This window comes from Garra rufa, chromosome 14 (assembly GCF_049309525.1).
Source record: "Garra rufa chromosome 14, GarRuf1.0, whole genome shotgun sequence".
Classification (NCBI taxonomy): domain Eukaryota; kingdom Metazoa; phylum Chordata; class Actinopteri; order Cypriniformes; family Cyprinidae; genus Garra; species Garra rufa.
In genome coordinates this window covers 19266096-19289554 of record NC_133374.1, presented here as the reverse complement: position 1 = coordinate 19289554, position 23459 = coordinate 19266096, and the positions used below count along the sequence as shown (strand labels likewise).

The following is a 23459-nucleotide window of genomic DNA, read 5'->3' as shown; positions in this document are numbered from 1 at the left end:
AAAGTTTCATTTATTTGATAGAAAATACAGAAAAAAGTCATATGAGATAATATTGCAATTTCAAATTTCAAACAGTTTTCTATTTTAATAACCTTTAAAATATAATTTATTTCTGTGATGCAAAGCTGAATTCTAAAATGCTAATTAATTAAGAATGTTGGAAACAGTTGTGCTGCTTTATATTATTTTTGGGAACCTGTGATACTTTGTTCAAGATTCTTTGATGAATAAAAAGTTTAAAAGAATTATTTTTTTAAATTTTAAATCTTTCCTAACAATATAAAACATTTCTATCACTTTTTTATCATTTTTTTTGAATCAATTTAATAGGTTCCAAAAAATATTAAGTTTGCAACATTCAGAATAAATTAGCATATTAGAATGATTTCTGATTCCGAGTAATGATGCTGAAAATTCAGCTTTGTATCACAGGAATAAATTATATTTTAAAGTATCTTAAAACAGAAAACCACTATTTCAAATGGCAATAATATTTCACATATTACAGTTTTTCTGTATATTTAATCAAATAAATGCAGCCTTAATGAGTGTCAAAGGCTTCTATAAAAAAGAAAAATGAATGAGTATTTAATATACAACATACTGGAGCAATGATGCTAGAAAATTCAGCTTTGCATCACAGTAATAATTATATTTTAAAGTATATTAATATAGAAAATCACTATTTTAAATTGCAATAATATTTCACAATGCTTCTTTAAAAACATTACAAATCTTACTGATCCCTAACTTTTGAATGGCAGTGTATATATATATATTAATAAAAATGAAAACAATAGTGAAAATGATTGTTTAAATGACTCAGTAGGACCTTAGTCTCCAGTAGGGCTCTTCGGAGGGACACTCTCTGCTCCAGCTCCTTCCTCTCCCGCTCCTGCTGAGCATCCGTCTGCATCTTGATCTTACTCTGATATGCATTCAACAACTCCAACTCCTGCTGCAGCTGCATCCGCAGCACCTGACACTCGGCCTCCTGCGCCTCGTCTAGACGCAACTGAGAGAGATCATCTATATTAGTTGATCAGAAATTGACAGTGAAACCATTTTACCATATTGTTTTCAGTCTAGTACTCACAGCCTGTGTGGAGAGCATGTTGTTGATGGTGTGGTCATACTGCTCAGCGAGGATGGCTAGTTTCCTGGTTTGCTCTTCCTTCAGTCTTTTCAGCATGGTCTTGTGTTCGGGTTTCGGCATGGTCTCCAGCAGCTGGTTTCGCAGGGCTTTGTACTGCCGAGTCTGGGTCTTACATGCATCCTGGAACTGTTTCTTGATCTGGAGCTCTTTGGACTGTCCGAGACAAAATAAACACCAGTAAACTAAACTAATTGAATTCAGCGATCCTCATTAAAGACATAGTTCACCAAAAATTGAAATTCTGTCATTAATTACTCACCCTCATGTTGTTCTAAACCTGTAATCATCAGAACACAAATTAAAATACCTGCATAGACAGCAATGGTACTACCACGTTCAAGGCCCAAAAAGGTAGTAAGGACATTGATAAAATACTCCATGTGACATCAGTGGTTCAAGCGTAATTTTAAAGCATCAAGAATGCTTTTTGTGCGCAAAGAAAACTAAGGCTCCGTCCACACGAAGCCGGTGCGTTCCCTATCCGATCATTTTTTTTTCCTCGTTCTAAAAAAAAATTCCGTAAACACGAAACCACTGAAAACGGTGTAGTATATATGCCAGACCAGTGTGGGGTGCTGTAATTCTGCCATAGAGATACGCTATACACGGAGAAGAAGACTTTGAGCATGCGCATAACCTTGCGCGCTGTATATGAACTAAGAAGAAGAAGACGAAGATGCGAACATTATCACTTGTTGCTCATAACAGTTGCATAGAAGCAAATAGATTTTGCTGTAATAAAGCTATAGGCTTAGTAGCAACACGAACGCAATCATGTAGTCCGCCATTATTGTTGTTGCTGTTACGTGTGACGCAGCCGACACGTGATGTGATGACATCATCGTTTCAAAAAATATACGGATTGGCTGTACACACGAAACCGCGAGGGTGTCGTTTTCAGATTTATCCACTTTGGGACCCGGTTTCAAAAAATAGCGGATTCAGTCTCCTAAAACGCCGGATCCGTGTGGATGAAACGCCAATACGATAAAAAATGTATACGTATACAGCGAAACGCGTCTCCGTGTGGACAGGCCCTGAAATAACCACTTTATTTAACAATTTCTTCTCTTCCCTGTCAGTCTTTGACGTTCACGAGAGTACCACGTCTATGCAAGGTCAGAAAGCTCTCAGATTTCATTAAAAATATCTTAATTTGTGATCTGAAGATGAAGGAAGGTCGTACAGGTTTGGAACGACATGAGGATGAGTAATTAATGACAAAAACTATTCCTTTAATCAACTAGCTAATGTTGGAAAAATAGTTGACTTGTCATAAATAAAAAAATATATATATATAAGAAAAAAAATTGTTAGACACTGTGACCCTATATGAAATCAGCTGGGTCAAATTTTTTCATGCCCTAACTAATCCTAAACCTAATTTTAATTAGTAATTTGACTAAAAAGTAAATGAACGACAATTTGGTTGCCAGCCCAATTCTTCAACCACTATGCTATCGCACTCACTAAGCCTCTTTGTCAATGACTTGCAACCTACAACCTTGACTAGACTATAGTTACCTTGAGGCTCTTGGGCTGTTGTCGGACCTCCATGACGTGTTTGCGTCTGAGCTCCCTCTCTCTGCGCTTGTTGTACTCCAGCTGGTTGGTGAGCTCTGTCTGGTGCTGCAGGCGGATCTGCTCCGCACGCATCTTCTGGATGTTGCTCAGGTGTCTGAACTCTAGCTCCTGCATAGACTCATGGTGTCGGAGCAGCATGGCGTGCTCTAGATCCTTCTGTGTCTGGCGCTTATTCAGCTCCTGAGAACCGACAAATGTCAGATTAATTATTTCTGACTCAAAAACTGGAAAGTCCTAATTTAGATTTGTGAATTTGAGCACAGTCTGCAAACCTCTCTCATGAGATCTTGCTCCACGTTGTGACGTGCGATGAGAATTCGCCGTTTGAACCTGCGGCACTCAAGCTCTAGATACTGCCGCTGACGGCGGAGTAGGTTGGCCTCCTCCTCTGCCTGGAAGTGCTGGATGTTCTCCTTCTGCTTGGACAACCACTCCTGCTTTTCCTTCTTTGGTGTGGACTGGTTCTCATTCAGCTCCTGCCGTGAAGAAGTGGAATAAATGGGAATGTGTAACGGAATATATAGTGGTGGCCAAAATTATTAGAACACTAGTATTTTCAACAGCTAAAAAATGGTTTTAAGTCAGTTATTTCTATCTTTTGCGGTAGTGTGTCAGGAAATATCAGTTTACATTTCCAAACATTAGCCATTAATTGTAATAATCCAGTGAGATTTTTGTTTGCACAAGGAGTCTAACAACACCCAGTGCTCCACACAGAGATCCGATCTCATCATCATCCAGTCTGTCTGTACTGACATGAAGAAACAGAACAAACTGAGACAGACTTAATCCAGAAGAACTGTGGCAACGTCTCCAAGATGCTTCAAGAAACCTACCTGCAAAGCTACAGTACTGTTAAAAGTTTTAGGCACTTGTTTTAAATAGAACATTTGGTGTGACCATCCTTTGCATTTAAAGCAGCTTCTGCCCTTTTTTCAGGTAGCTTTGCAAGTAGGTCTCTTGAAGCATCTTGGAGAGGATGCTACAGTTCTTCTGGATTTAGTCTGTCTGTCTGGATGAGATCAGATCTCTGTGGGGAGCACTGGCTGTTGTCAGACTCCTTTACAATTAATGGCAAAATAAATGTTTGGAAATGTAAACTGATATTTTCTACTGACACACCACAGCAAAAGATAGTAATACCTGACTTAAAACCAACTTAGCTGGTGACATTACTAGTGTTCAAATAGTTTTGGCCACCACTGTAATGAGGATGAGTGTGAGGCTGTTTAGAGTGACTTTCTGACCTCTTTGAGCTGTTCCTTGCGCATCTTGTACTCGCGTTTCTGAGACTCCAGGAAGCTGTTGAGTTCTTTCTTCTGTTGGCTCTGAATGTGCTGCAGGAATTTCTTTTCATCATTAGTAAAGGTCTTGGCCTGGAAAGTAGAATGATGCCTCATAAACAGATGATTCTGATTGTCTTACATTAACGATTAATAAAACATTTGTGACCCTGGACCACTAAACCAGTCTTATGTGTATATTTGTAGCAATAGCCAAAATACATTGTATGAGTCAAAATTTGCAATTTGTCTTTTATGCCAAAAATCAGTAGCATGTAAGTAAAAGTTCCATGAAGATATTTTCTAAATTTCCTACCGTAAATATATCAAAACTTAATTTTTAATTAGTAATATGCATTGCTGAAGTCTTAATTTGCAGAACTTTAAAGGCGATTTTCTCAATATTTCGTTTTTTTTTTTGCACCCTCAGCTTCTAGTTTTTCAAACAGTTGCATCTCGGGCAAATATTATCCTATCCTAACAAACCATACATCAATGGAAAGCTTTATTTATTCAAAAAAATTGACCCTTATGACTGGTTTTGTGGTCCAGAGTCACATTTATGATTTGGTTTAGTATGATAATGTTACAGTACATCTTTCTCCATGGTGCACTGGTGCTTCTTGATGAGTTTGTCCATCTCGGCAGCAAAGCTGTTTCTCTGGTTCTCCAGTTCTTTGTCTAGCTTGAGTCTGTGCTCGTCCATCTCGCCCTTCAGCTTGTTCTCGAGGGCCAGAAGGTGTTTCTGGTGTTGCCTGCGCATTCGTTTGTAGCCAGACATCTGCTCACGCACCTCAGAGTCCTGCTCGTGTTCTTGAATCTGACGAGTCACCTAGGACACAAGACAACCAGCTTTTATCTCTGAAGTGTTGTAGAAAAACAGTGATCTATTAAACTTGAAGTGATCAGAGAGCAAACAGAGTCTCTGTCTCTGTTCTTGGGTGGTAATCTGGCTCTCACCAGGGAGGCTGTGCGAATGGTGGCAAAGTGCTCTCGATTCCGGTACTGACGCCGTGGTGTCTGTGCTGGGGGAGACTGGGGTTCTGTGGGCTGTTTCTGAGCCTCAGTTTCTTCCTGGTAGCTCTCTTCCTGCTTCAGACACATTAAGCATATTAATACCATAAAACAAAACAAACAGGTCATGCATGATATGTTCAGTGACAAGCAGCAGTCAAACAGAAACCTCCCAAAAGTACGTAGTGGCATGTATTAATAATTGAAGCATTTTAGTATTCAAATTTGACTACTTAAACTGTCACCCTCATGTCTTCCCAACCCGTTAGACCTTTGTTCATCTTCAGAACACAAAGTAAGATACTTTTTAAGACATCTGAGAGCTTTCTGACATGTTCAAGGCCCAGAAAAGTAGTAAGGACATTGTTAAATAGTCCATGTGACATCCTTAATATTATGAAGCTATGAGAATACTTTTTGTAGAAAACAAAAATTGTGACTTTATTCAACAATTTCTTCTCTTCCGTGTCAGTCTTCGATGCTCATTCACGACAGTACCATGAAACTGCTGAATAAATTCATAATTTTTGTTTTCTTTGCACACAAAAATATTCTTGTAGCTTCGTAAAAGTATAGTTGAACCACTGATGTCACATGGACTATTTTAACAAAATCCTTACTACCTTTCTGGGCTTTGAACATGTCAGTTGCAGGGTCAGAAATCTCTCGGATTTCATCAGAAATCTCTTAATTTGTGCTCTGAAGGTTTTATCTTTGGAACGACATAAGGGAAAGTAATTAATGACAGAAGTTTAATTTTTGGGTGAACTATTCCTTTAACTATCCATTTGTAGTCTTATGACTAAACTGCAAAAGGTCTGGTCTGGTAGATAATACATTCTCTTTACATACATATAACACAAAGCAAGTCGCTTTGGTAGAGAATAAAGGTGAATGTAAATACAGTTAACTTGCACAAACCGGTTTGACGTGAATTATAGAGCTGTTGGGTATGATGGTTTGGTCTTTCTCCATCAAGTCCACCTCGCTCTTGTTATCATCAGTGGCGTCTGTGGCGTCAGGCAGGCTGTTAACCGAGCTGCTCTGTGAGCTCGCACTGATGGACATACTTGGGATGGACTGGTTACTGCCCACGCTGTTCACTGTGCCTGTGCGGCCAACACTGTGCTCCACCTCCTACAACACATTACATGAATAGTCAGTAAAAATATCCTGAACGTGTTGAGGTCACGCGTTTCTATAAACCAGAACAAAACACAACTTCCTCCCTTGGCAGGAAGACTGTAAAACACATTTGGCAGAGCACCAAGGGTCGAAGGAGGTCGAGATATGCTATTACAATAACTGACCTCTTCGTCGTCCGGGACCTCTGCTGCAGGGCCGTTGTGGGCCTCCTGGAAAAGGATCTTTTTCATCTTGCGGTACTGAAGGTTGTCCAGCTCTCTCACAGCATCTTTGGTGCGGTGGATCAGGTCAATAAGCACCGACTCCGGCCGCTCGCGCTGGACAAACGCATGCTGTGCACAGAAAGAGTTGGTTGTGGTGATTAAAGGAGTTAACTTTCTCAACAAAAAATTACAGATAATGTACCTTGTCATCCAATATGTTCATGTCTTTCTTTCTTATGTCTTAAAAAAAATGTTTTTTGAGGAAAATGTTTCAGGATTTTTCTCTATATAGTGGACTTCTATGGTGCCCCAAGTTTGAACTGCCAAAATTCAGTTTAAATATGGCTTCAAATGATCCCAAATACAGTTGTAAACGATCCCAGCCGAGGAAGAAGGGCCTTATCTAGCTAAACAATTTTTTATACATTTTTTAACCTCAAACGCTCGTCTTGTCTTGCTCTGCCTGAACTCTGTTTTTTCCAGTTCAAGACAGGTATGTTGAAAAACTCCCATCTTATTTTCTCCCTTAACTTCCAAAATCCTTTCAAAATCATCCAACATCGTACCATCCTAGTGTTTGCAAAGGGAACATGCAAAGAAGATCAAACACCCTTTAAAAAAAAAGGTAAAACAGCGACGTAGGGCAATTTTGAATGTAAGGGAGAAAATGAGATGGGAGTTTTTCGACATACTCTTAACTGTCTTGAACCAGAAAAAACTGAGTTCAGGCAGAGCAAGACAAGACGAGCATTTGAGGTTAAAAAGTATATAAATTGTAATTTAAAAAAAAGATCGTTTAGCTTGTCATAACCATTTTTCCTCGGCTGGGATCTTTTACAATGCATTTGGGATTGTTTAAAGCCGCATATAAACTGCATTTTGGAAGTTCAAATTCAGGGCACCATAGAAGTCCACTATATGGAGCAAAATCCTGAAATGTTTTCCTCCAAAAACATAACTTCTTTACGACTGAGGAAAGAAAGACATAAACATCTTGGATAAATAGGGGGTGAGTACATTATCTGTAAATTTTTGTCCTGGAAGTGAACTTCTCCTTTAAGATAAAAGGATCAGATGCTTCAACAGAAACTGAGTGAGATTTTTTTTAATTTTAAATATCATAATCTTCAACTAAACAAGCAGATTCCCATGATGTGATGCACTGACAATTAGGGATGTAACGATATCAAAATCTCACGATACAATATTTATTGCGATATTCATAAAAAAGTCAAATGAAGAATTTAATTTTTTTTTTTAATTTTGTACATTTTAAAGTTAAATTAGTCTATCCAATGCACTATGAGAGTTCAAAATAGAGCTCCAACCCATGTTCTTAACTAAGAAAACCTTTTGAATTGACTTGTACCTTAACTTTAAAGGTGACTCAACCCTCTTTCTCAGGGAAATTACATTCACACTGCTGTTTTAGGAAGTCAAACTAATTAGAATAAAATAACACAGTAAAAGCCATATATAGTAAAAAAAAATGCACTGTAAAAATTAAAAAAGAATATTTAATATGTATATTATTTTTGCTTTTCCAATACTTCTTTCCTAATTTTTACACTTGAAAGAAATATTTTGACTTTGGACTGCAGTAACGTTACCCATTTAAACCACTAGCTGTCAGCAATTCATACTGCACTTTTAATCATCTATTATTTACGGAAATGGCAGTAGAGCTTTTATTTTGAAGTAAAACTCCAGCTTCAGTGAAAACAGGCGTACAAAAACGGGTCTCACTACAAATCTAGTGAAATGCTGTAATCATCTGCCACTAAAAAAAGCATGTGTTCCCAAACGTGCTAAACTCACAACACATGCAATAAACGAGTTCACTGCATTCACACTGTGAACTGAGCCGTTCTGAGGCATGGAAAACACCGGATCACGAGCTGATCACCTAAACGAAGTGCGAACTTGCAGCAAAAACAGACTTGATTATTGGATTAAGCCATATTGTGCTTTCAGTTTTAGTTTGTTTGACAGATACTGAGCCAAAGCATAATGGCCCAGAACACAACTCTAAAGAACTTTTATGTTAGAATAAGAAGTTTAAATATATTTTAAAAACAATACCACAGTATTGATAATGTCATTACATCTTTATTGACAATTGTTGTAAATTCTGCTAATTTATCGCTGTGTTATTCCTCATGACTAGGATAGATGTACACTACCATTTAAAAGTATGAAAAGAAGTGATATTAAATGTTTTGTTTAAAGAAATTAATAATTTTACTCAGTAAGGTTGCATTAAATTGACTAAAAGTGACAGTTCTGACTGTACATATATATGTATATATGTTTAAATGAATTAATCTAAACTACTACCTCAAACAAGTCGGTAAATAAACTTTCTGTTGTTAAACTTCGCATTACAAACTCCCTTTTGTCACAGATGCGCAAAAACATCAGAAAGCCAGAGCATTCAGAAAAACAGCTGAAGGCATCAAAGCGTGGTGTAGATAGAAAAGATCACATTAAAATAAATGAATTCTTACAGTGTCCCTAAGCATTGCAGAAGAATCTTCAAAAGAGAACTCACTGAACTCCATCCTTCTGTCTGAACAGTGAACTTACTTTCAGCAGTTCTTCAGAGTTGGGTCTATCTTGGGGCAACTTCTGTAAGCAGGAGTCCACAAAGTTTCTGAAGTAGTCCGTCCTGGGAAAAGAATGAGCGAGAGGATTTCAAACAATACAGCTTTGAGTTGAGAAAGGTTAATGAACATGAGAGAAAATCCAACACTCACCATTCGCTGGACTGCAGGGTTGGACTCTCATTCTGTGCGATGTGGTATAAGGCACTCATTGCATTCATGTTAAAGAGTGGAGGTTTCCTTTCAGCTGAATCAGAAAAATACTATCAGAAAAACAGACTGGACACCTGAATCAAAATTGAATCTATATGAATTCAATTTTATCTCACCTAATTCAATAGAGGTTATTCCTAGAGACCAGATGTCAACCTTTCCATCATACTGACCCTCATCCATAGCCAGGATCACCTCTGGGGCCATCCTGAGATAGAAGAAACAGCAAAAGGTTTAAGAAAAACAGAAGATTCCACCTATATTTCAGTAGTTGGAGGGACCTTTCAAGGCCTTCAAAATCTGATTAACTCAACAATTATTCAGGCTTTCCTGGCATGACCTGCAGACTTGCCTATGAATTATTCATTTATAGAGTCTGATAAGGCCTATTAAGTTTATAACCATTAAAATCTTAAAGAAAGATGGCCAACTCACCAATAAGGAGTCCCCACAAATGAATTAGCAGGAGAGGCGATTGAAGCAGAACCGAAATCTGCCAGCTTCACCTGTCCAGGCTCTGTGAGCAGGATGTTCCCAGCCTTGATATCCCTGTCAAACAGCCAGGAAAAAGGATAAACTTACAAAACTGAACCAAACACTGCCCTGCTTTATATGACTAGCAATGTTCAAATTTAAAGCATTATGTATAGCTACAGACTAAAATGCACTACAGTCAAAAGTTTTTGAACAGTAAGATTTTATTAATGTTTTTAAAGAAGTCTCAACTGTTCACCAAGCCTGCATTTATTTGATCCAAAGTACAGCAGAAACAGTACCATTTTGAAATGTTTTTACCTTTTAAAAATAACTGTTTTTGAAATGTTTTTTTAATGTAATTTTTTCCTGTGATTTCAAAGCTGAATTCTTAGCATCATTACTTCTGTCACATGATCCTTCAGAAATCATTGTAATATTCTGATTTCCTGCTCAAAAAACATTTATTATATGTTAAAAACAACTGAGTACATTTTTTCAGTTTTCTTTGATGAATAAAAAGTTCAGAAGAACAGCATTTATCTGAAATAGAAATCTTTTGTAACATTATAATTGTCTTTATCATCACTTTTGATCAATTTAAAGGATCCTTGCTAAATAAATTTTAAAATTAATTTCCATAATTTCTTTACCAAAAATTATACTTACTCCAAGCTTTTAAATGGTATAGTGTATAATGTTACAAAAGCTTTTTATTTCAAATAAATGCTGATCTTTGGATCTTTCTATTCAGCAAAGAATCCTGAAAAAAATCCAAAATCCAAAAATCCACTCAACTGTTATAAATACTGATAATAATAATAATAAAAAAGGTTCTTAAAACAGCAAATCAGCATATTAGAATTATTTCTGAAGGATCATGTGACACTGAAGACTGGAGTAATACAAAACTATTTTTAAAAAAAAGCTATAAAAATATTCCAAAATTGTTAGTTTTTGCTGTATTTTGGATCAAATAAATGTAGATTTAAAAAAAAAAAAACATTAAAAATCTTGTTCAAAATGTTCAAAAACTTTTGACAGGTAGAGTACACCATAAATAAATGAATTTAACATTTAGGTTTGGTACTAAGACAATCTGTCTCAAACACTAACATTCGAACTCACCTGTGAATCATGTTGTGAGAGTGGAGGTATGCCAACCCCTGCATAGCACCATGAGTAATCGCTGCTATTTCCATCTCTTGTAAAGGTTTTTTGTGTACTGTGGGTAAAAGAAAAATTGGTTTCTAGAGGTTTCTCTAAAGAAAAATACCTAATAAATAAATGCTTTTTTGTTTATAACTAGTGGCCGTATATGAACACATATCTTTGCGGGAATCAGCACATTAACCAAGCATCAAAACATCCATGCTTACCCTCGAGGAGATCTGAGGCGGACCCCAGACAATACTCCATAACCAGCTAGAGAAACAGAGACACATTTCAGCAAGTAGTCCAAATAATAGAAAACAAATATATTGCATCTTAGACTGTTCACATAAAGATATGCGATCTAAGAGTCTTACCCATGCTGTGTGCTCTCGTAGGTAGCATCCTTTATACTCTATGCTGTTCGGGTGCTTTATCCTCTGAAGGAATTTAACCTCCTTTATTATATCCTGCCATTTCTGGAAAAAAGATGAGAACAGAAAGCAAAATTATCCACTGAATCAATGTATATGAAATGAGCCTTTCTACAAAAGGTCTGTAGGAGTGTAATCTCTCCTAACTTAAACAGAAAGAACAACAGGTGAAATTAGCATTTATTTTCACCTCATTGGACTGTTTTCCACTATATGACATTTTCTTGATGGCCACCACCTCTGAGGTCCGCACATCTCGTGCCTGTAAAAATAAATAAATACGTTTATTCAAGATTGATTTTGACTTGAGTGTTTCCTCACAACGGAGTGGGAGAAGCAAAAGAACTTACAAAGTATACAGCGCCGAAGCTGCCATGACCGATCTCTCTCAGGTCTGAGAAGAGTTTTTCAGGGTCTTCTTTAAAAAAGAGATCTGCTATACCGGGGTCCTTCAGACTCCCCGTGCGAACAGCGTTGGGCATGCTGGGAGGGGGCGGGGCCTAGGCCGCAGCCGCCAGTCACTATCTGGGTCTGCGACACGACAGCCCCCAATGATGGCTCATCTGCAAGACCGCGGCCTCATACGGACCAAAACCTGACAGAAAGAGAGAGAGAGAGAGAATCATTAGCATTGCATTGATGCAATTCGGATTAAACACATTCAAAACAGAAAGAAGGATTTCATTAACATCCTGTTCATAAGACAACGTCAAGAGAAACTAAATGCTCAAACTGCTGTTTGCAGCGAAACACCCCAGGCTGATGTGCCGGGTTTGCGCATTACAGCAGATGTGGTCTGTGAGCTCCTCTTGTGAGCCTCTGAGAGAGGGAGAGAAGAAGTGTGCAGGAGACAACCAGGAGCTGCAGTCATATCACCAACGGCTCTCCCATTCTTACAAACACAGATAAACAGTCAAACTCCAGAATGACTCCACAGCCCTCTGCTTCCTCATCCAGCCTGCTGCTCTATTTAAAATCATTCTGTCTACTGAATATTTTAAGCCATCCCCGCAGCTGACCAAGTCATTCATTTTCACTTTCAGTGTCTTGTCTCAATGAATCAATTCAACGGTCTCCAAGACATTTAAAATGTATATATACATATCTTATTATCAGACAACATCATATAATGATATCATGCAAGATATCATATAAGTAAGGAATAATTGACAACAGGCCGTTGAATTCTTAGAAAATAATGCACGTTAATTTCTTACGCAGCTCATCCAACGCCTTCGTTGCTAATTCCAAAACATCATTTTAGACCTAGTAATGACACTTGGAGCCATTGATAGTAAACTAATGCAGTTAATGATGAAGTTTAGACAGACCGACAGACAGAAAGAGAGAGGGAGAGAGAGATTAAGCTGGTGAATTACCTCTCTCAAGTCTGTGCGCCTCTCAAAAGTGATTGGCAGCATCGTCTTTACTAATAGTGAAACTTTAAGTTCATTTTCTTTAAGACCACGCTGTTGTTACCTTGCTTGTGGGAAATGTCATGTAGTGTCAAGTTATTCATCGGCAGAACAGCGCTAACAACTTTAGCGCGTATGCTAACGTTTGTGCAAACTGTATGTGTGCGTGTCTGTAAGGGAGAGATAGAGTATGTGCTTTCCGTACATAATAAAACGTAACATTGTGGCATAAACATGGAAATAATTTGTCGTTTTTATCCTACTGTTTACTGAATTTATTTGGCCAGTGTGGTTGTGGGTGTTGGTTATTTTTGGGCTGTAAGGACCTTTGAAATAACTGAAATCATGTGGCGAAGTGACATAGACATGTAATGCGGTTAAGTGCTGCCTTGAACTACGTTCACGGTGCGTTTCCTTGAAAATAATGCACACCATTAGAACGTTCGTCAGCCAACCAAATTCAAGCATTCAACGGCCCCCGTAGTATAATATAATGTAATTTTAAAGGGATAGTTAAGCCAAAAATAAAAATTCTGTCATTAATTACTCACCGTCATGTAATTTTAAACCCGTAAGACCTTCGTTCATCTTCGGAACACAAATTAAAATATATTTGATGAAATTCGAGAGCTTTGTGACCCTGCATAGACAGCAATGCAACTGACATGCCTAAGGCCCAGAAAGGTAGTAAGGACATTAATAAAATAGTTGGGAACCTATGATTTCCGCAATGCGGAAAACAGATGGAATCATAAAATCCTCTCATAAAAATGAAATTTAGTGTATAATGCGGAATGTCACAAATTTGGATGGATGGATAAATCAAAAGCAGGTCAGTGCACTTTAAATAAAAACACAATAGGGATTAGTGTTTGTTAATATTAAGGCACAAAAATACTACTAATAAATGTATAATTAAAAAATATTTTTAAGGAATATTTCCAAGAAATGTCTTAACTGACCAGAATTTATTCAGAGGAAAAAATGTAAATACACAACAATATTTCTAAAAAAAATAAAAAAAAAATAAAAAAAAAATAGATAAATAAATTAAAATTTAATCAAATCAATAAATTAGAGATGCTTTTGATTATTAAAATTTGCCATTAACCATTAAAATGCAATCCAGATAATTAATGAAAATCACAGAATTTGGCAAAATAAAACTGCATTTGATAATAAAATAAAAATAATAATAGATGAAACATATTCCATAAGGTCTTTAAAATGTATTCTTTGTTCGACTTTTAATAAATTGCTGTTAAATTGTGTTTCATGGTTTCAATTAATTAGCCACTGTTTTTTATTAATACAATTTAATTTAACCATTAAAACAGAGTCTAAAAAAAATTAAATGGAAAACAACAGAATCCAGAAAAATTAAAACAGAAAAAATGGAATTTGGAAAAAAAATAAAACCCTAAATAGTCCATGTGACACCAGTGGTTCAATCATATCATTTATGAAGCTAAGAGAATCCTTTTTGTGTGCAAAGAAAACAAAAATAATGACTTTATTCAACTATTTCTTCTCTTCTGTGTCAGTCTTTGATGTGCGTTCACGAGTACCACGACGCATGCGTGTTCTGACGAAGAACTTCAATCTCTCTTAGTTCATCATCTATATCCTGGTTCAAATATGTAAGGCTGGGCAAAAAATGATAAGTCATCCTCTGTGTCGAAATCTTCAGACATGTTTATGAAGACTACTTTAAGTACACTGTGCGTTTTCATCTGCTTGTAAACAAGATGCAACGCATTCGGGTTCTATGCCGGAACCCCGGCTCCTACGTCAGCAGCACCACATGTATGCATCATAATATTCTCATGAGTAGAAATTACATAAGTAAAGTCATTATTTTAGTTTTCTTTGCACACAAGAAGTATTATCGTAGCTTCATGAAATTATGCAGAGTGAGAAGGCTCTTGGATTTCATTAAAAATATCTTAATTTGTGTTCCAAAAAACATGAGGGCAAGTAATGACAGATTTTTCATTTTTGAGTGAACTATCCCTTTAAATTCCAATTGTTTAAAAGCCTCAAGCAAATCACAATTTAAAAACTGAGAAACATGTGTGTTAATGATGATTATGATGTATATAAAAGGCAGCAATATCTAAGTTCATCTGATGCAGGTGGGGTGTTTTATTGGCAGAGAGGCTGTTGTTAATAAGCGGAGTGTCAGAGCAGTCAAGCACACTCTGGCCAAAACTCAGGAGAGGGACTGCTTCCAGCACCGGCTCCCATCTGAAGCCCAGCAACAACTAGCACATCAGTTTCCATGGCAACAGCATCTCTGAGCCAATGGCCAAGAGGCTGCAAACTATCCTCTCAGAACAGCCTCTCGAACGATGTTTATCTGCTTACGTGCATGACTGACTAACTGACGGAGCGATATAATGAGAGACATCATGACACCTGGTCCGCAGCTGTACGCGTCTGAACTGAATCATTCCAGATAGACACACCTTGTAATCTTTCTGTTAAGGATTTCTTCAGCTCCACTGCGTCGCAGTTACGAACATCCATCACTGTTCCAAATGCAAACCCTAGGAGTTTGCATAACTATGTCACCTTGTCTATGCTTAGCAAGACACGGGACTGACACCCAGGGCAGAGGGAACAGCTAAAATCTGCACTCAAAAGTGAATATCTCATCATTGTGAAATGCAATCATTATATAAGTTGGTTTCAGACTAGGTGTGGTCGGCTCATAAATGAGACTGGGTTGGGATGCACAAAATGGAAATCACATACTATTAAAGGGATAGGCCACCCAAAAATGAACTGTATGCGTCCATACAATGGAAGTCAATGGGGTCCAAAATCCAAGTCAAGCCACTTCTAATAATATAGCACATTTACACTATATCAGATTGTATCCGAGAGCTTTCTGCTGCATAGCCAGCAACACAATTGACAAATTCAAGGCCCAGTAAGGTAGTAATGACATTGTTAGAATAGTCCATGTGACCTACCTTTCTAGGCCTTGAACGTAGTAGTTAAATCTGTCTATGCAGGGTCAGAAATCTCTTGGATTTTATCAAAAATATCTTAGAGAAGTTCACTTGCAGATCAAAAATTCAAAGATAATGTACTCACCCTCTTGTCATCCAAGGTGTTCATGTCTTTCTTTCTTTAGTCATAAAGAAATTATGTTTTTTGAGAAAAGCATTTTAAGATTTCTCTCCATAAAGTGGACTTCTATGGTGCCTCGAGTTTGAACTTCCAAAATGCAGTTTAAATGTGGCTTCAAACGATCCCAAATGCGGTTGTAAACAGTCCAAGCCGAGGACGAAGGGTCTAATCTAGCGAAATGTTATAATTTATATACTTTTTAACCTCAAACGCTCATCTTGTCTTGCCTGAAGACAGTTAGTGTATGACAGTTAGTGCATCAACTTCAAAATCGCACTACATCGCCGTTTTAACTTTTTTTGTAAAGGGTGTTTGATCCTCTTTGCATGCTTACTTTGCAAACACTGGGTCGGTACTTCTGCAGCAATGTTTTTCGACATACCCTAACTGTCTTGAACTGGAAAAAAACAGAGAGCAAGAGCAAGAGCAAGACAAGACGAGCGTTTGAGGTTAAAAAGTATATAAATTGTAAAAATAATTAAAAAACGATAGTTTCGCTGGATAAGACCCTTCTTCCTTGGCTGGCATTGTTTGCAACTGCATTTGGGATCGTTTGAAGCCACATTTAAACTGCATTTTGGAAGTTCAAACTCGGGGCACCATAGAAGTCCACTATATGGAGCAAAATCCTGAAATGTTTTCCTCAAAAAAAAAAAACATAATTTCTTTATGACTGATGAAAGAAAGACATGAACATGATCATCATGGATGACAAGGAGGTACTTCTCCTTTCATTTGTGTTCCAAAGATAAACAAAGGTCATTAGGTTACGGGTTTGGAACGACATGAGGGTGAGTAATGAATGAGACAATTGTCATTTTTGGGTGAACTATCTTTTTAAATGACTGGGTAAACTATTCCTGTGAGTTATTTATGATGCTATTGCTAACACCAAACTTAACTGGCACTCTCATTAAACAAATGTTGTCATAGTTTCATAGTTGTGCAAGTGGCCTTCATTCCCACTGTGTGCTTTATTAGTAAACAGCATCAAACTATGGCCACATAGGAATGACCTCATTCTAAAATAGCTCTTTGTTTGTTGCTGGAGCTGGTTGGGTTCGGACCGCTGCTCCCCCCTTCAATGCTGCTCAGATGATCGGCTGCACAGACACAATGCTGAGAGCTCAGGGCTGATGTCTCAGTCACAAGACTGGCCCGAGCGCCGGCCTCCCACCACACCAGCTGCCTCACACTTTCTCTGCCCACACACACACACACACACACACACACACACACACACAAATCAGCCCACTCGAATCACACCATCCCGTTCACCTTTACACATGCACGAGCACTATAGATGCAGAGCCGACAGACACACTAACTATATCAGAAAACGCTTACAGTGGGCCAAATCGTGGACTATTTAGGGAGGTTTTGTAAGGTTGTTTGAACTTGAAATTATATATATTTGTTTATATTTTGACACCAATTACCTGTATTGTGTAAAGTGTAATAGTATTGTAAATAGGCTTTCCAAAATGCATGAAGGTACATGCAATGATCACATAATTTAAGGAAGTAATTAAAATGTTTACGATCATATGAGCCAGGGTGGCACGTCCTTGGGATTCATTTTGAAAACTGATATCCTTTATTTGAGATAATAGCTTTGATTTGCAGCCTTTTAAACATCTTTATACACTACCAGTCAAAAGTTTTTGAACAGTAAGATTTTCAATGTTTTTTTTTTTAAGAAGTCTCTTCTGCTCACCAAGTCTGCATTTGTTTGATCCAAAGTACATCAAAAATTTGTTTAATATTTTTACTATTTAAAATAACTGCTTTCAGTTGGAATATATGTTCAAATGTAATTTATTCCTGTGATCAATTTTCATCATTATTTCTCCAGTCTTCAGTGCCACATGATCATTCTAATATGCTGATTTGCTGTTTAAGAAACATTTTTATTATTATTATCATCATCAATATTTAAAACAGTTGAATATATTTTTTTAGAATGCTTTGATGAATAGAAAGATCCAAAGATTTATCTGAAATAAAAAGCTTTTGTAACATTATACACCATACCATTCAAAAGCTTGAAGTCAGTACTTTTTTTGGGGGGGCGGGGGGGGGGGGAGAGAAACGATAGAAATTAATACCTTTAACCTTTATATAAAACTGATGATAAAGACATTTATAATGTTACAAAAGATTTCTAATTCAAATAAATGCTTTCTTCTGAACGTTCTATTTAAAGAAAAATGAAAAAAGTCTACTCAGCTGTTTTCAGCATAATAGTAATAATAATAAACGTTTTTTGAGCAGCAAATCAGAATATTAGAATGGTGTCTGAAGGATCATGTGACTGGAGTACTGATGCTAATAATTCAGCTTTGAAATCACAGGAATAAATTACAATTTAAAATGTATTTAAATAGAAGACTGTTATTTTAAATAGTAAAAATATTTCACATTTTTACCGTTTTTGCTCTACTATGGATCAAATAAATGCAGGCTTGGCGAGCAGAGGAGATTTATTTAAAAAAACATTAAAAATCTTACTGTTCAAAACCTTTTGACTGGTAATGTGTTTATATTTTGACACCAGTTACCCGTATTGAGTAAAGTGCAATAGTATTGTAAATAGGGCAAAGACAGCAAAGAGCATGAAGGTACATGCAGCGATCTCTTTAAGGAAGTAATTAAAACGTTTATTATCATGTGAGCCAGGGTGGCACGTCCTTGGGAAAAATTCTGAAACCTGAGATTCTTTATTTGAAATGACAGCTTTGATTTGAAGCCATTTAAACTATTTTATATATTTACATATATAAAAAAATGAAATTTAAAATGGAACAAAAAAGGATTCATTTAAAATAACATTTAGATAAATATATAATAATAAATATATTAAAATATATAAATATTTACACTACAGTTCAAATATTTGTGGTTAAATGAATGCAATTGAAAATATTTCACAATGTAATTTATTCCTGTGATGACAATGCAAAATTTTCAGCATCATTACTTCAGTCTTCAGTGTCATATGATCCTTCAGAAATCATTCTTATATGCTGATTTAGTGCATGAAACATTATTTTCAAAGGTTAAAAACAGTTTTTCTGGCTATTATTTTTTAGAAACGGTGATGCATTTTTTTCAGGACATTTTGATGAATAAATATTTTGCGAAATTATAAGTCTTTACTGTCATGTTATATCAATGAATGCATTATGCAAAAAAAAAAAATATATTTTTTTAAATCTACTGACCCAAAACTTCTGAATGTCAGTGTCCATATTCATTTAAACCTAGCTTGTTCATTCCATTTTGTGAAATTAACATTTAAATGACTATTCCACATCTAATTCAAATTCATTGACAAGGAATTTAAAAAAAGCAGGGATGCAAAGCAATCATGTCAACTGCCAGATGCTTAGCAAGTGACACAAGCTGTAAGGGCAGGACTTTGACAGACAGAATGAGATGACACCCCATCAAGACACACACAGAAGGAATGTGGCAGGACAGGACGACACAACAGCAGGGCAGGAACTGCCTACATGATGTCGCTTTCTTTCACGCAGTTTCTCTATTTCCTGTTCAGTCAGCTCATGTGCTAATGGCACTTCAAATCTCCCATCAACCATTTCAGTGCTAATCAGCTCTTTAAGTCAACATCAACATTCTTAGCTCCTACACTCATTTCCTTCGGACTTTATCTCATTTTCCGACGAACTGACAAGTTTAAACAAAACTACTAGAGTCAAAGCACAGCTAAGCCGCACAAATGGAGAAATGCTGAGTTGCTATTCAGGAATGTGCGAAAAGCTGAAAAACAGAACTGTAACTGCCACCGCAAACATGTAAGACACAAGGAAATACTTCTATCGGTTCAAAAACCTGGCTTGTTTCTCTATCACATTATCAAATCAACACCCTTTCGGTGAAGTTTTCAAACTGTAGGTAACCCTGTCCACAAACACTGTCCGGTCACGACTGGCTTGAAAGAATTTGTCAGGATATCAGACAACTTACCCCTCTCCTTAAACTAGCATCACAACATCCTTTAAATTCAGATTAGCAGGAATGTCTAGGAAACTCCTCCGTCTGAGCAGGGAGTTCCCTTCATTTGCCAGACAAACAGCAGCAAGGCACAGCTCTGACCCAGTCCTTCTCCACAGGCAGAGCTTTAGAGATGCTGTCCCGTGCCGGCGCTGCACCGCTTTGTATTTATAAACACTGAGTCTGACCTTGCAAGTGATTAGACTCTGTGTCCTGGCTGCACCTGTGGAGATCATTTCATTTGAAAATAGTACCACGGGTCTTTTTAAACGGACCATCTAGCTGCTAAATATATGATACGGTAAAAAATTCTTCATTTTTACTAAGGAAAAGACTCCTTTACAAAATCAATTCTGAAGTTTTTTTGGCACTTTACAAAATAGTTTTGACTTTTGGATAAGCTCTTGATGCCTCTTGAGAATTACTGTTAAAAGTGTGTTTATAACGATTGTTTCTTTTATAATAATAATAAAAAAACTGTCTTTATGATATACTTCCACGGAAGAGGCCAAAATATAACAATGTTGAATACAAGATTAAATACATTAGAATCCAGTGTTCAATTGCTGCAATTACTATGACTAACAACTTCATAATTGTTTTTTTCATAATAATAATAAAACAAATATATTCCCTGGTGACATATAAAAATCTTTCAAGTTTATCTTTTTTGTGATGGTCCTAGTGAATATACTTGCAGCACAAGTACAAACCTACATGACTGGGCCACCAATAATAATAAAAATGATTGTTATCATCATTATCTTTAAACAAATATAAATAAATGCATGCAAGTGTTATGACTACGAAACTCAATTTATTCTGTTGTAATATAATCTAATGATTATAATATTTCATTATTATAATAAAAACAAATATATTCAAAATATATATATATTTTTGACAAATATAAAATACATAGAAATATAAATGTAAAAATATTGTCAGCATAAGTACAAGTCTAAACTACTGGGACAGCAATAATAATAATAAACAAATATAAATAAATAAATGAATACATAAAAGCAAACATTATTACTAACAATTTCAGTTATATTAATATGAAACTTTATTTATTATAAGATCTGATTATAATATTTCATTATTTTTATTAAAAAACAAATATATTCCTTTGTGAGAAATATAAAATTAAGAAAAATAAGTTTATAATTTTTGTGATGTTCCAGTAAATGAACAAACAAATAAATAAATAAATGAACAAATAAAAGCAAATATTACTAACAATTTTAGTTATATTTATACAAATCTTGATTTATTATATTATAATATCTAATTATAATAGATATGTCCTTATTATAATAAAAACAAACATCCTTTGTGGCAAATATAAAATGTATACAAATACAAGGTTTTTTTGTGATGTTCCAGTAAAATATTAAAAATATAATCAGCATCAGTACAAGTCTAAACTATTGGGACAGCAATAATAATAATAATAATAAACAAATATAAATAAATAAACAAACAATCAAAAGCAAATATTTTTACAAACAATTTCAGTTACATTAATACAAAGCTCGATTTATTATATTATAATATCTGATTAAAATATATATATTTTTATTATTATAATAAAATCAAACATATTCCTGAATAACAAATATATATATATAAATATAGGTTTATCATTTTTTGTAATGTTCCAGTAAAAATAAAAATAGTGTCACCATAAGTACAAGTCTAAACTACTGGGACAGCAATAATAATAATAATAATAATAATAATAATAACAATAAAAGAAAATATTATTTCTAACAATTTCAGTTATATTAATACAAAACTTGATTTATTATATTATAATATCTGATTATTATAATATTTCGTTATTATAATACAAAAAATCCTTAATAACAAATATAAAATATATAGAAATACGTTAAATATAGAAACATACTAAAAATAAAAAATATTGTCAGCATAGGTACAAGTCTAACCTACTGGGACAGCAATAATAATAATATAAATAAATGAATAAATGCAAGCAAATATTACTAACAATTTCAGTTATATTAATACAAGACCTCATTTATTATAATATATCTGATTAAAATGTTTTGTTATTATAATATAAAACAAATATATTACTTGGTAACATTATTTTTGTGTGTGTGCAGCCCAAGCAATGGTTAAATGTCTGCTTGAGAGGACAAAATTCAAAGCTGGTCAGTGCAACAATGTAAATTTCACTATGCAATTATTTGAATCAGTTATTATAAGAAAAAGGGATGCATGGAAAGCATCAAAACTGATAGACCAAACATGTGTTAGTCACTTGATGACATCAATGATAATCAGAGGTCTGATATCAGATGGATGTGGGAGTGGAGACCCCGAGGGCTCAGAGTAACGGATGCTGTGCGGAGAGAGGACAGAGGCCCAGATTTAAGAGGCAGCAATGAGGTCACAGAAAGACAATCACGGTGGAGAAAGCAGGCAGTGTCTCCCAACAACAGAGGCACTGTTTAGCCTCTCGTTCAACATACCACCAGTTTGCATGTTTATGAGCAATGCAAAGCCATAAACAAATGCAGCAGAGCTTCATCGCATTACAATCAGAGTGGCCATTTCCACCAGGGCAGCGTGCCAGGATCACTATACAGGTAGGACATAAGGAAATACTATACAAGCTATAAAGCAATGTTAATGCCTGAGAGCCATTTATGAATCATTAGATCTATAACAATAAACCCAGCATCCCATTGACAGCCAGATAGCCTTCACGGAAATTTCAAAATGTAAACAGTAGGTTCATCCATCATGATCATTCAGTTTCAGACTGTACAAATACATCTAATTAAACAGCTGTTCACACAGATACATAAAGTCTACAAGCCTGGATGATCAACTGCACTAACTGTATAGCAGACCACAACTCAATATATAACATAATCATAATGGACAACATGCACAAGGTGGCATCCATATGCATAATATACATACATATCACACACCCCAAAGCTAAAATCCCCGTATACACAAGTGCATTTCCATATGATGAATATGATCTGTTAACGCTTTCATCACCTGCAGCCAAACTTCTACAGAAAAACCCATGACTTGGGTGACAACTAGCAAGCTTAGATCAACACAGCAGAGTTTTTAATGTTAACACATTGGAATGGGTTGCAACAAACTTTTAAACGTTGAACTAAATTATTATGCTTTAGTAAAAAGCAAGAAGTGTATATTTAGACAGGAACTGAAGTTAGCAGAAGCGCTAACAGCTCACTTACCCTCCCAACAGGCCAGGATGAGCAGCCAGCCCGAGAAAACTCCTCCGACCACAACAACAACAAACCCAGCGGACAGAAACACGCCTACCGACCCCAAATCAGTCCCAACAAACTTATCGATCGCTGTCAAGCATGGGTGTCCGCTGGAGAAACTCCTCCAGCCCGGTGCTGGTTAACGGTGGCCCAGCAGCTCTTCACTCTCCCGGGCTACTGCTGCTGCTAAAGATGGCGTCCGAGACAGATCCACTCCCTGACGGCTTAAAAACACAGAAAAACACGATCCGTTTACACACCGACGGCGAAACCACACCTCGGATTCGCTCCGAAATGCTCAAGACTGTTGTTTTTTACACCAGTGTGTTTGGGCTGAGGG

The 23459-nt window shown here is 36.1% G+C and overlaps 1 protein-coding gene across 1 annotated transcript in view; it reads right to left on the bottom strand.

Moving 5' to 3' along the window:
- The window catches only part of taok1a (TAO kinase 1a), a 30150-nt gene extending 6938 nt beyond the window's left edge, over positions 1 to 23212 (bottom strand). Inside the window, exons 1-19 of the mRNA XM_073817247.1 lie at positions 23087 to 23212; positions 11613 to 11857; positions 11453 to 11524; positions 11206 to 11307; positions 11056 to 11101; positions 10805 to 10901; positions 9638 to 9751; positions 9319 to 9410; positions 9143 to 9236; positions 8973 to 9054; positions 6348 to 6515; positions 5959 to 6174; positions 4984 to 5115; positions 4619 to 4855; positions 3988 to 4116; positions 3013 to 3216; positions 2681 to 2920; positions 1097 to 1309; positions 833 to 1015 (exon numbers count right to left, since the gene is read on the bottom strand). Coding sequence (XP_073673348.1) covers positions 833 to 1015; positions 1097 to 1309; positions 2681 to 2920; positions 3013 to 3216; positions 3988 to 4116; positions 4619 to 4855; positions 4984 to 5115; positions 5959 to 6174; positions 6348 to 6515; positions 8973 to 9054; positions 9143 to 9236; positions 9319 to 9410; positions 9638 to 9751; positions 10805 to 10901; positions 11056 to 11101; positions 11206 to 11307; positions 11453 to 11524; positions 11613 to 11744 — 2553 coding nt within the window. The 5' untranslated portion in view covers positions 11745 to 11857; positions 23087 to 23212. The remainder of the gene's footprint in view (positions 1 to 832; positions 1016 to 1096; positions 1310 to 2680; positions 2921 to 3012; positions 3217 to 3987; positions 4117 to 4618; positions 4856 to 4983; positions 5116 to 5958; positions 6175 to 6347; positions 6516 to 8972; positions 9055 to 9142; positions 9237 to 9318; positions 9411 to 9637; positions 9752 to 10804; positions 10902 to 11055; positions 11102 to 11205; positions 11308 to 11452; positions 11525 to 11612; positions 11858 to 23086) is intronic.
- Between the last annotated feature and the right edge of the window lie 247 nt (positions 23213 to 23459).